At 44.6% G+C, this 13880-nt stretch overlaps 1 protein-coding gene across 1 annotated transcript in view; it reads right to left on the bottom strand.

Annotated features, from left to right (window-relative positions):
• The window catches only part of RRAS2 (RAS related 2), a 95513-nt gene extending 81876 nt beyond the window's left edge, over positions 1 to 13637 (bottom strand). Inside the window, exon 1 of the mRNA XM_075567021.1 lies at positions 13446 to 13637. Coding sequence (XP_075423136.1) covers positions 13446 to 13547 — 102 coding nt within the window. The 5' untranslated portion in view covers positions 13548 to 13637. The remainder of the gene's footprint in view (positions 1 to 13445) is intronic.
• Between the last annotated feature and the right edge of the window lie 243 nt (positions 13638 to 13880).

The raw sequence follows: 13880 nt of genomic DNA, 5'->3' as shown, positions 1-13880 counted from the left end.
CCCAGTTACATGCTTCATTAGGAGAAATTAGTGATGTTCTATTTTGAACAACCCATCAAAGAATACGGACACCGTTTGTCCTGCTTTCTAAAACAGTGCTACACGAATTACAGCAGAATTCTCTCCACAGTGTCCCAGGGCCTTAAACTACCAACCAGTTAATTTTATTATTTGATTTACAAGTATTGCGTTTCACTAAAAAAATTAATCCAAAAACGGTTTCAGAGGAAAATCACATCCCTAAGTTACATGAAACGAAATGTCATAAAGAGGTGTCCAATGACCAGAGTGTTTTCATTGAAGAGCAATTCCACTATGTTTCCAAACACGATGGCACCTTTAAATAGCTTCAGAAGGGTCCCCTTACTGTGACTTCATCATGCAAACACTGGGAGAAGGACTAGCTGGGCCCCACACTGTGCCGCTGGAAAGCAAACCCATTGGAACACGTGTGCACATACATTCATCATTCTGGACGCCTGTGTTTGACATGCATCAACTCCAAGGCTGGAAGTGCAACAGGCAGTATTCACAAGCCCAAATGCTCTATGATCAAGTTAGTGGGGCCTGGTACTCCATGGTACAAATGTTTTTTTTTTTTTTTAAAGTACAGAGAATGACAACTTTTCATCTAGATACCACACACGGGTCAATACATACAAAACCCTACCTAGACCTCGAGGCTGAGAGCCAAAGTGATGACAAACTCAGTGAGGTTTTATATATGGTCATGTGTGCCTGTATATATCCTATAGGTTGGAGTATATTCTCTTCTGCTGTGATGCCAAGTTACGGGGGGGAAAAAAAGGAGACCATAATTCGTAAGCTCTCGTTCTAATATACTTTACTTATTTCTCTTTCACGTTAGTTTGTTGGCCAACTCGTGTACATACATCTTTTAGTAAATGTTTTATGGTTTCATCTAATAATTAATCATTGTTTGTTCTTGTATAGCGCTACTAGTTTACGTAGCGCTTTACAGACATTTTGCAGGCACAGGTCCCTGCCCCGTGGAGCTTATAATCTATGTTTTGGTGCCTTAGGCTGCGTCCATAGGACTTCAGCCGTGATGAGGCGCGCAGAGGCTGAGGGAAAGCGGGTGCTTTCCCTGGCCTTGGTCCGCGCGCCGTTCGGGAGCGGGCCAGTGACATCACGGAGCTGGTTCGCCCTCTTGGGCGAACCGCTCACGTGACCGGCCCTGCGCTCCCTTGAGCGCTTGAAACTAAAAATTGAAAAGACCTACGCTTCCGTACGCTTGCATAAGCGTAAGCGAGCCCCTGCTAAAGCCGCTCTCATTGCGGCTGCAGGGGCTCAAGTGCCGAGAGAGCGCGCCTCAGCACGGGTAAGCGCATAAGCGTTGACCCTGGACGCAGCCTTAGGCACAGGGAGATAAAGTGACTTGCCCAAGGTCACAAGGAGTCAACACCGGGAATGGAACCAGGTTCCCCTGCTTCAAACTCTGTGCCAGTCAGTGTCTTTACTCACTGAGCCACACCTTTTCTCTTTGGATAAAAATTTAAAAAAAGTGAAAACATGATGTTTGAAAACAATGGTCACAAATCAAAAGCCATTATCTGTATTGACAACATGTCGTGGATGTAATTATGCCGTAATGTTATACAACAACAACAAAAAAGTGGCGTGTGAGGCTAGCAAGACAGGGACTAAATTACAGTGACAAACAGACCAGCAACACCTGTGTGCAGGTGGTTTCTTTAGGCTGTTTCCCGGAAGAAGTAGCCCTAGGGCACTTGTGGAAACTCCAAATGTATGTGTTATGTCACCAACATAAGAGACAAGTAAACATTTACCTTATGCAACACGCAAGTGAACATTTTATATAATGTAATCCCTACAAACGTGATTTGATCCCCAATAAATGGCCTCAAGTATGTGAACCCAAATACTCCATCCTTTAAATAATTTAAAGTTCCTGAAAATTCCACATTTTTCCAGGAAGCTTACTCAACATGTTCCCGACATACTTCTAATCATTTTCTGGTCTCCTTGATGACTCCTGTCACTTAACACCCAAAGAAGAACAAACCAGGTCACTATCAGGCTTTGGCCTCAGCGGCCATGAAACGTCACCACCAACTTCTCCCTCAATCTACCTGGTGTCTTTTACACGCCTAATAACGGGGACTTTTATTGTACTCATTCAGGAGCGGCCAACACCTGTCCTCAAAAGCCACTAACAGGCCAGGTTAAGGATATCCCTGCTTCAGCACAAGTTGACTGAGTCACCTGTGCTGAAGCTGGGATATCCTTTAAAACCCGACGGTGGCTTTTGAGGACTGGAGCTGACCACCCCTAAAACTAGGTTGGGTTACTGTACAACATTGTATTGTTATTCCACAGCACGGTACAGTGAATAAGAATAATAGATGTTCATTTTCACAATGGGTGAAAACTTTTCCTCACCAACAAGCAATGTTGCAGTGTGTGGGAGTGTATGTATTGCATGGAGAACTTCACCTTGAACATCCTCCTACTCACTGGTTTTTAATGCATTGCTGGCCCCCCCTGGAATCAAATGAGTAACAAAATCCGTATTTTCCCTATTCCATTCACTGCACTTTGCACACTCTAAATCTATTATCAACACATTCTAAAGACCCAACAACAAGGGCTGGAGGAGCGGCTCAGCGAGTAAAGGCACGGACTCTAAGTAACTGGATGCAGGGGTTCAAATCCCAGGGCAGCTCCTTGTGACTTTGGGCAAAATCACTTAATCTCCCTGTGTCTCAGGCACCAAAACCAGATTGTAAATCCATCTGGGCAGGGCCTGTGTCTGTAACAATGCCTATGTGCTGCGTACCACACACTGTACTGTCATTGTGATGCGCTGGGGGAAAAGCGCTACATTAAATGAAGTTAATAATAAGATCCAAAAACTGAAGCAAAAATAAGAAAATGCTGCCGTGGTGGAGCCAGCAGGAATGTGTGCTATTTGGTAACAGGTCAGCAATTGACAGATGGAAAAAAGCTGCCAGGACAACAGCTGTGTTAGATATTCAGATCCAACCACAAACAAAAAGCCCCCCTCCCTCCCCCCCACAATAACAACGTCACACAATATTAGCCTGGCGTGTGCAGGGCAGTAACGCAGCGCCGGTCTTGAGAAAACCAAACCACATCTTACACCACGTTTAGGGTCACTTTCCTCGCTTACCAGCAGGGGCTTCATCCTGCAGCAAGAAGCAGTGGTGCCATATACAAAGTGATCAAAGGAGATCGGGGAAAGGTCCCCAAATACTGCACTCAACCAATTACTACATTTTTGCAGACCCAATGTTGGTAGCAAGTTAAGGAGATACATTTATACCAACCCCCGGTATTCAGATATATACTGATATATCTGCTGATGAATCTGATAGATTATTGTCAGCTGCAAGTGTAGTCACCGTCACTCTGATTATAGGCGAGTGCTGTAGGAATGACATAGCTCTAAGTGGGTTGGCTTGAGAGTCAATACGGTCCTTGGTGGTAGTTAATCCTATATACCTGGATCCCACAATAGCCCCTTTCGAATGTTGCAGTTGACCAATGATTGGTCAATGTCTGTCACAGAGTGTCAATACAATGTGAGAGTGAATACATCAAATAGCGATTCAATCAGGATAGATAGTCCTCAAGGCTGATCTCTTTGGCTTGATGAGGGTACACACATAGAAATGGTAAATGAAAAAATATACACAGTGCTAATTATCTCATTTATTAGAAATAGGGTGAATAGATGAATCCCTCATTCAAACCGAAGGGGTTCAAGGTTTGTAAGTTGAAAATCCACCGACACTCGCGCTGCAAAAGATGTTTGTCCCGTCCCCCTTGCGGGGTCCCATGCGTACATGCTCCATGCCTGTGACATGAGGTACCCTTGTATCCCCTTTATGTGCTTCAATAGTCTGTTCTGGCTCCGAGGGTATCCAGTGCATTTCTAACTGAACCAATGTGCTCCAGCACCCCAACTTTGAAAGGTCTATGCGTTTTCGAGATAGAGATAGAGAGATAGAGATCTTGCCAGTCACAGTTGATGACATAAAATTACGTCGCCTCAGAACTGGTCCCACGAGGCCTAAGAGTCTACCTGGCACCCTCCCACCAAGATGCTGAAGAAACAAAACAAACATTCTCTAAATTCTTGGATAGAATACTTCTTGAGTGTTCATTCAGCCTGATGAAACTACTGACTGAATACGAGACCAAGACATTGGATACTACTAATTTGGCCACTGACAAAGTCCTTGTGAAATTATCCACATGGAAAGATAACATGGTGTGACGGTGAAGGGGTAACCAGGCTCACAAAGATTTAAGCCCGTTTGGTTACCTCCGATCCATGTATTGGGGTTCCAGAGTGTCAGCTCTTATGCCCAGGGTTTGTACATGCATAACCTGTAATGTGCGGTAATAAAGTATTTGATGTGTTTTTACCTTTCCAGGAGTGCCAGCAAGCAGAGATTGCTGTGGTATGAGTTTCTTTGGGGGGGAGTTTGCAGAGAAAGTGTATTCAGAATGTGCTTAGGTAGCCGGGGTCTAGAGTTGCTGGATACCCCAAAAATGTACCGGGAATCTGGAGTGATTCTTGGATATATGTAGGCACATTGTCCCAGCATTACCTCCCCTTAAAACGCTTTCACGACTCACCACTAGGGGGTTCCCTGCTTCAGCACAGACCAGAAAGGTAAAAGGGGCATAGGGATGTGAGGTGCCCCTGAAACAGTCAAGGGGTCCCTAAGTTAATGGGGATACCCAGTAAATGCCCAGGGCACCCAGAAGCGGTATAGGGGTTCTGAGGTGCTCCAACCGTACATATAAGGCTGTGAGGGGATTCTTAGAATCCATACTAAGTCTATGCAATAGTGTGTGGGGAATATGGCTAGTGACAAATAAAGTGCAGCTTTTAATTCTATTTCCCATACCAGAAAAAACTTAGGTTTTTAAAGTGTATATTTTATTAACAAGTGTGTCAAGTACATATATGCTTTGTGTACAGTAAATGAGCTGGGACTTTTAGGACCAATGTTCTGACAGGCCACAGGGGCTACCAACTTAGTGCCAGGAGGTCTGCCAGTACATCGGAGATGAAAGCCACAAAGGATGTCTGAGGTGTCAAGACCATTTGGGCAGGAGGGAAGAGCAAGAACCCACGTCCTGGGATGAATGGAAGTTCGGCGAATTTCCATTTGCCCCACCAGACTTTGAGGAGCCCAACCCAGCGTGTGGTTTCTGAATAGCAGGTGGCAACCTTGCACATGCCCTTGGCAAATTCAGCATCCCCACTTGCCCGGCTTCATAAGACCAGCATCACTCTGATTGGCTGGTTAGGAAACTCCCACGCTCAGATTAGCTGCAGGGTTTTGTGAATGAAACTCAGAAGTATTATAAAACCCTGAGCCAAATCAGATTTGTAGATTCTAAGCACCAAGTCCAGCAAGAAAATTCAAGTCCTCTGGAGAGAGGGGAGTTGTGGCGTCAGGAATTGCAGGCCGATTTCAGTTCCAGGACATTTTAGGCTAGGTCCCCGTCAGGGTAAATTTTGGATTTAGGCGCCCCTGCACCTAGAAAAGTATAGTTTTCACCCCCAGACCATCAGTAAGTGTGTCTTTTCTTATGTAGTTTGTGTAACAGTGTGTGTGTGCCTTTTCCTGTGAATAAAATTTACAATTTATTTCATTCACCCATTTTGTGCAATGTATGATCCTGGAAAAAAAAAATGTGCAAATGCCTGGTCTCCCGTGACACACAGAGTTTGAAGAACTTGATAAAGGATTTAAATAGAACTTGGAAAGGCTAACTACAGAAATAAAGATAAGAAAATAGCGCAAATATTTTACGTGACAAAACAGACTTCAAAGAAGGCAAGATATTCAAGTCCAAAACCTACCTTCACAGAGAGAGACAAAATACAAAAAGGACAGGAGTCCTCAACCGAATGGGAAGCTAGTGCAAGTGATGGTGAACAGGATCCCTTACAAACCAGATCAGGCAGAACATTACTGACTATCGAGCACATCCATCCTCTGTCACATACCCCATTTTGACTTTTTATTAGACCAACCTGGACAGACACCTACAAACCCAGTAAGAGAAGGACGAGGAGAAGGGGTGGGGGGGGGGGAGAATAAGCTTTATCAGAGATCGGGAAAGATGGGGATACCAAGGGGATCAGGGCAAGAACAGGGGAACATGGAAACAGCTAAAACGCCCCAGGTGATCCCCTCTCAAGAAAAATCTTAAGCCCAGCCCATTTACCAAGTACTCTCACGAGGCTTATCATTCTGCCCTACAACACCCTAGACACGGTCGAAGGTATCAAAGAGCTTAACCTTTTTTCTCGAAAGCTCCTTCTACACAAGTTTTTTTAGCAGATGACAGACCTTCTTGAATATAAACACAGAGTGAAGATTTTGATCATGGAGACAATACTAATATTCGCCTCCTGAATGATCTGGCACAGGAAAGTGAAAGACCTCCAGGAGAAGGCCCTTCCACCGATGTTAGAAATAAGTCAAAATTTATGCTAGCAATGCAATCAAGTACAAATGTAGACATTCACACGTCTTTCTTCTACAGATATAACGAACCTACAGAAATATTTAAAAAAATTACATGAAGAATTTGACTGGTCAAGAATTAATCAGCACTTAAAGATGTAGAAATGATGACAGCATAGTAATTAAACTTCAGACAAAGGAGGCAACACAGTGATTCTTAACAAAGATGATTACACACTTGAATGCAGACGTCTACTCTGAGAAAAACCTGTTACAAAAACTTTAGAAACTGATCCCACCAACAAATTCCAAATCGAATTGAAGGAAATAGTGAAAGAAGGACTAATAAACAAGGTCATCTCACAGAGTGAGCATGATTTCATCTATGTCGAGTCACCCAGAAAAGCGACATTCTATTATCTAGCAAAAATTCACACAGGGAAATTACCACCGTCTGGGAGACCGATATCAGGCACTGACAATTTGGCCTCCAATTCCAGCATCTATCTGGACAAATTCCTCCATAGGATCTCTGCCTTCACACTTATGTGATACCAAAAGACATTGTGCTCAAACTAAAAGGATGTTAATGTAAGGTCTGACAAACTTTAATGAGTCTTGACGTAGAGGGCCTATATACCAGCATATTGCATCAGACTGGTATAGAGGCCGTCTCACATTTCCTAAAATCACGCCATACCCATGCCAAATTACACAATGAATTTATCCTGAAGGCTAGATCACTCCGACTAGGAATTATTTCCTTTTTGATAGTATTTATTATCATCAAATTCAGGGCACTGCCATGGGGACCACATGCGCTCCCACCTATGCAAATCTCTATCTTGGCTGGTGGGAGGAGACGGTGGTCTTCGGCGATGCCCCAAATCAATATACGGACCAGATCGACATCTGGGTCCGCTATATTGATGATATTATAATGTTATGGAATGGTAGTGAGGAAAGTTAGCGTGAATTCCTTGATATTAACACAAATACATACACTTTGAAAATAACCTGTCAAGCTGACCCTGAACAGATCAATTTCCTTGACATTACAATTAAGAAGAATGAGGATGGATATCTGGAAACTACCATAAACAGAAAACCCACGTCAACAAACAACCTACTGAGAGCAGAAAGTCATCACCCGCAACATCTCATCAAAAATATACCAACAGGACAATTTTTGCAGTTAAGAAGAAACTGTTCAACTGTGACTGAATTCGATATATAAGCAGCAGATGAGTACATAATTTTATCAATGCGCTTTGTACCCCGCAAGGGGGACGGGGACAAACCTCTTCTACAGTGTGAATGTCGGTGGATTTTCAACTTACAAACCTTGAACCCCTTCGGTTTGAATGAGGGATTCATCTATTCAGCCTATTTCTAATAAATGAGATAATTAGCATTGTTTATATTTTTCATTTACCATCTCTAGGTGTATACCCTAGGGATCAGCCTTGAGGACTATCTATCCTGATTGAATCGCTATTTGATGTATTCACTCTCGCATTGTATTGACACTCTGTGATATACATTGACCAATCATTGGTCAACTGCAACATTCGAAAGGGGCTATTGTGGGATCCAGGTATATAGGATTAACTACCACCAAGGACCATATTGCCTCCACTTAGTTATGTCATTCCTACACCACTCACATATAAATCAGAGTGACGGTGACTACACTTGCAGATGACAAGCTAGCAGATTCACTTCTGGGTTTATTATCAGCACATATCAGTATATATCTTAATATCAGGGGTTACGGTATGTTATCTTTTTAAACCTACTAAGGTCTTAGTAACTATACTGGCATGCATGTTCCAGTTAAAACGCTTTGATGGAAATGCAACTCAGGCACGGTTTGTATATTTTGTACATTCTGTATATTTTCTAAATATAGGGCAATATTTGTTTAGTAATTATAACAACGATTGACCTGCGATTATACCCATCATCTCTTTACCAATCGGTTCCGCTTACGAACGTGAACCTGGCACGGTTTGGTTAACACATAATGGGTATGACACCAAGATTTATCCCTAACCCGCCCACAAATATGACTATTTAGGAGGAGACTTCACTTATGGTCGTTACTCCTCCCCCCGAAGCATAACTAGTTACGCGAAACGGTGTCGGGTTTTACGGACGTCACGACGCTGGCGTCTGGTAGTGGGGTGTGATGCGGAGGCAGACGGACTACACGCTGGAATTCTTAAACCTGGTTTTATAGCGATAATCAATTTCCATTCATGGTATTTAATACTTTGGCTGCTGATTGAAGCCTAAACAACTCTGTTATAATCTAGGTCAGGAGGAAATATAACTTCTGCCAACAGAGTTATTAATGTTATGTACTGATCACACCGACATATGCACCTATTGGATAGCAAACCTCTGAAGCATATCTGTTTTCACCTGTTGCACTAAAATACCACTACTACTGTAGGGGGTATTCTTTCACAATGAGTTTGAAGTTGTGCTATCTCTAGGAATTGCATGCATAATAAGGCTCCTTTATGTGACAGACAGGCATTTAACATATGCTGAACCTGTAAATGAATGGTTACTCCTCTGCTAATTAGGAGTACCCATATGTTGCTCTAAAGGTTACATTAAACCAGCTTCTGTGATAGAGGCTAAAAAAAACCCACATAATTTACGTGGCGTAGAAGTGTACTATAGCCGATGTATCCTAATTCCACAACTGTATGTCCGGCCGTCACCACCGGGGTTTTACGATTCACACACTGTAAATAATAATGAACACTTTGTGAGTAAAGTATATATGTTAATAAAACTTTATTATACCCATGAGAGGTAGTCATCATGACCGGTCTCTCTTTAATTGATCCTGATATAGCCTTGGTATAAATGTATCTCCTTAACACCAACATTGGGTCTGTAATAATGGAGTAATTGGCCGAGTGCAGTATTTGGGGACCTTTCCCCAATCTCCTTTGATCAGACTCTGTGGATATGTCTTATATTCTCCTATGCACCACCTCCATGATCATACATCCGTTTTGGACACGGAGGTTGACCGGTGAGCATTTTCTTGTGGCCATATACAATGTCCATGAATTCTACACCAATTGAATAAATGGGCAAAGCTGGGGGGTTTCCCCCACCCCCCCACACTTCTATATAAAAAAAATAAGTTTAAGTTTTTAAAATAGAATTCTCCACATCTTCTCAGATAGTTATCTTGTTTTCTTACATCTGTGTTAAACTCATGGAATAGCTGTAAAGCAGTACTGCTTGACCCGAGGAAGAGCGAGAATGTTCGAAATCTTTCCTTGTATACCTCAACCCCATATAACGCTGGGCTTGGGGTCCAAAGAAACACATCGCGTTATAAGTGGATCGCGTTAGAAATAATGTACAATTGTATGCATTGTACAATAAAGTATTTAAGATACCAATAATCGTGTTGTAAAGTATTCATAAATACAAAAATTGGGAGCCACGCTTGCATCGCGTTATAAGCGGATTCGCGTTGTAACGGATCGCGTTATAAAGGGGTTGAGCTGTAATAACAATTGTAACGCCAAAGCAACAAGGTAATCACCTAATACTGAAGTAATCATTCATAGAGAAAGGGAATTACCCTTTCTTTAAATAATTTTTTTTTTAAAGTGCTGTTGTGAGATCTCCTGTCTCTGTTACACTCCCAAATTGATTCACATTTTTAATAAATGCAAAATATTGCACCAAAAATTAACAGGAGGTGCATCTTATTTTTACTGCAAGATATACACCCAATGCAATGAATAGAATTCAACACAGCACAATGGTAAAACGGCACTCTAATCAAAATCGGATCAACAACATGTATACAGAACTATAAGCTTTAGTTATAGATAGAGCCCAACATGATCTTTGAGAAGGGGTGGATAAATAAAATGTAATCTATAATTTCCTAGTAAGGCTAGCAGTCACTAAAGTCAGTAACAATAACAGGAATGGAATTCACAACTTTGTATACCCAAGTGCAGAATTTTAACCACCACAAAAACTCCTATACTGATTAAATAAACTGATAAGTTGATGATCAAGCACCCACAAAAACACAAACTAAGTACATTACAGCAGGGGTGCGCAAACTAATTGAGCTGCGCCCCCCTGCCCGGGAGCCGCAGCGTTTGCGCCCCCCTCTCCCAATGACTCAGCATCAAAAGACGTCGCAGGTCATATGACGTCACATGAACCCGCCGCGGAATTTGACGCGCGTTGCCACGGCGACGCGTGACGTTACATGACCTCGTGCCGGCATTTTACACCGCGTTGCCATGGCGATGCCGAAGACCCGCAGAGAGCAGGTGAGTTGCTATGGCCTCACGCCTCCCCCTGCATTTAATTAAAATCCCCCTTACAAATTCAACCCCCCAGTTTGAGCACCGCTGCTTTACAGCACGACAGAAGGAATATGAAGTCAATTAGGAGAGACTATTCCTCCTAGGACTAAAGTGTGCTAATGACATTGCCATGTTTAAAAAGGTGTTACATCAGGGCGATTGATGACCTTTTAACCAAAATCTGACACCTGAAACAGTCTGTAAATAATGTTTTCATGTTAGCTGGTGAAACATGGTGAGCGGAGACTTGGAAGGGGTTTGATTACCTCTGATGTCACTATGTTCAACAAGAGTATGCCCCTTCCCTGCGGTCCAGCGAGATTGGGACGGCCATATTGCTTCCCCAGAAGAGAGCCCGGAGCTGGCAGTTATGGCCGTAACCATCTTGGGAACTGATGGACTCCCAGCGCTGAAAATAGCACCCAAGGCCTCGGACAAAAAAGAGTTGGGACAACTGTCCCACGCCTGGCTAATCCCGCAACTCCAGCCCCTAACTCAACAAACCAGAGCCCCCAACACACAACAGGCCGTCTGTATCCAAACCGCCTTACCCAACGATCTGTCTGCAACACTCCCCACCCCCCCAAAACAGGTCAGGTTTTCAGGATATCCTTGCTACAGCATAGGTGGCTTGAAGACTGGAGCTGAGCCCCCCCTGTTTAGAGGATTTCACAAACATTCAATGAAAAAGTGAAGGCAATTCATGCTAAAAACAGTTTGTGCCAGCGAAGAACCATTCCTTTGAAAATCACTACATACCAGTCACTAACCAACCCCACCCTATAGTCAAATAGCTGAAAACTCTCCCATAAATAGGAGCATCCACTACTGAAATATCTACACCTTGTCAGACCTTTAGACGTAGTGCACCTAAAATGTGTATCCCGCCCGCTGCATTTACCACCAGCACCCACAGTGAAGAAATCATTTTTGGGTTTGTCTCAAAACTACACCATTTAGATGATCAAGTTCAGAACAAATATTCATCTTTCCAACTGTAAACCCTTTAAAATGTATTTTCTGCCATAACAATCCTATCCAACGAAACATGTAAAAAGTGCATACCATACGATGGCTTAGTTCATCTTTTATTTAGACAATAGTCTATTTCTCTTGGGCATCGCATTTACATATATGGCATCCATATCTGTCATATTTCATAGTCCAATTAGGAAGAGTGAACTCCTTAAGACACTTACATAATTGCTACAAGTGATATCTATTCTCAGAGGCACTGGACATTAACCATGAACTTTGAACATGTGTAATAAACTCCCCTATACATCTTAACCAAATGCTTGCAGTGTACAATAGATGATCTGATAGTAGTCGCCCCTTTACTGGCAGAGGGGCAAGCAATTTGTTGGCAGCGAATAAGTTACATAATGTATAAATAATATTTGCAGATGTGAACTGTGTCCCGAGTGCATTCATGACTCAAACTTAAAGGGAGTTGGTCGCCTCTGTAACACACCATAAATTATGTGGGTATTTGTGAAATACCACACAGGGCACCCACACACCAAGACAGCTACACTCCCCCCACCCAGGGCACCTTCCCCCCACCCAGAGCACCCATACAGCAAGACAGCTACACTCTGTCCCCCCACCCAGGGCACCCACACAGCAAGACGGCTACACTCCCCCCACCCAGGGCACCTTCCCCCCACCCAGAGCACCCATACAACAAGACAGCTACACTCTGTCCCCACATCCAGGGCACCCCCACAGCAAGACAGCTACACTCTGTCCCCCACCCAGGGCACCCACACAGCAAGACAGCTACACTCTGTCCTCCACCCAGGGCTCCCACACAGCAAGACACCCCTCACCCAGGGCACCCCCACAGCAAGACAGTTACACTCTGTCCCCCACCCAGGGCACCCACACAGCAAGACAGCAACACTCTGTCCCCCCACAGCAAGACAGCTACACTCTGTCCCCCCACCCAGGGAACCCCCACAGCAAGACAGCTACACTGTCCCCCCACCCAGGGCACCCCCACAGCAAGACAGCTACACTCTGTCCCCCCACCCAGGGCACCCCCACACCAAGACAGCTACACTCCCCCCACCCTGGGCACCCACACACCAAGACAGCTACCTACACTCCTCCCACTAGGGCACCTTCCCCCCACCCAGGGCACCCCCACAGCAAGACAGCTACACTCTGCCCTCCCACCCAAGGAACCCCCACAGCAAGACAGCTACACTCTGCCCTCCCACCCAGGGCACCCACACAGCAAGACACCCCTCACCCAGTGCACCCCCACAGCAAGACAGCTACACTCTGCCCTCCCACCCAGGGCACCCACACAGCAAGACAGCTACACTCTGCCCTCCCACCCAGGGCACCCACACAGCAAGACACCCCTCACCCAGTGCACCCCCACAGCAAGACAGCTACACTCTATCCCCCCCACAGCTGCTATCCCCCCACAGCTACTAACCCCCACCCAAGGCACCCACACAGCTACACTCCCACCCCGCAGGGCACCCTCAAAGCAAGACAGCTACACTGACCCCCACGGCCACCTTAACCTCTAACCAACAGGAATTGGAACAGGGGGAACACTTACCTGTATAAACTGGATGGTCAGGGCTGACTTGCCAACACCGCCGCCTCCCACAACCACCAGCCGGTACTTCTCCTGCACCGTGCCGTCCTTCCAGCCAGCCATACCGGGGACGTGGTGGTGGCGGGGGGGGGGGGTCCCTAGCACAGTTACGGAGAGATCCGGGCGTCCCTGCCCGCTTGCTCCAGAGACTGCTGCACCCAAACTGCAGCCACCGAGTAACGGAGAGTTAATAACACACCAAAAAAAAAAAATGTTATCCAAAAAAAATAAGCACCCTCCCTCCCTTACTACAAATGGCCGTCTGAGGGGGGAAAGTGTCCTGAAGGGGGAGCTCATTCAATATGCTAATCAACACTTAATATTCATGAGCAAATGGGCGTGCCCTGAGAGAGGCAGACACGTTGTTTGGGGAGAGTCTAGAATAGATATTCAGGG

The sequence above is a fragment of the Ascaphus truei genome, chromosome 12 (genome assembly GCF_040206685.1).
Source record: "Ascaphus truei isolate aAscTru1 chromosome 12, aAscTru1.hap1, whole genome shotgun sequence".
In the NCBI taxonomy this organism is placed as follows: domain Eukaryota; kingdom Metazoa; phylum Chordata; class Amphibia; order Anura; family Ascaphidae; genus Ascaphus; species Ascaphus truei.
This window is presented reverse-complemented; position numbering and strand designations above follow the sequence as displayed.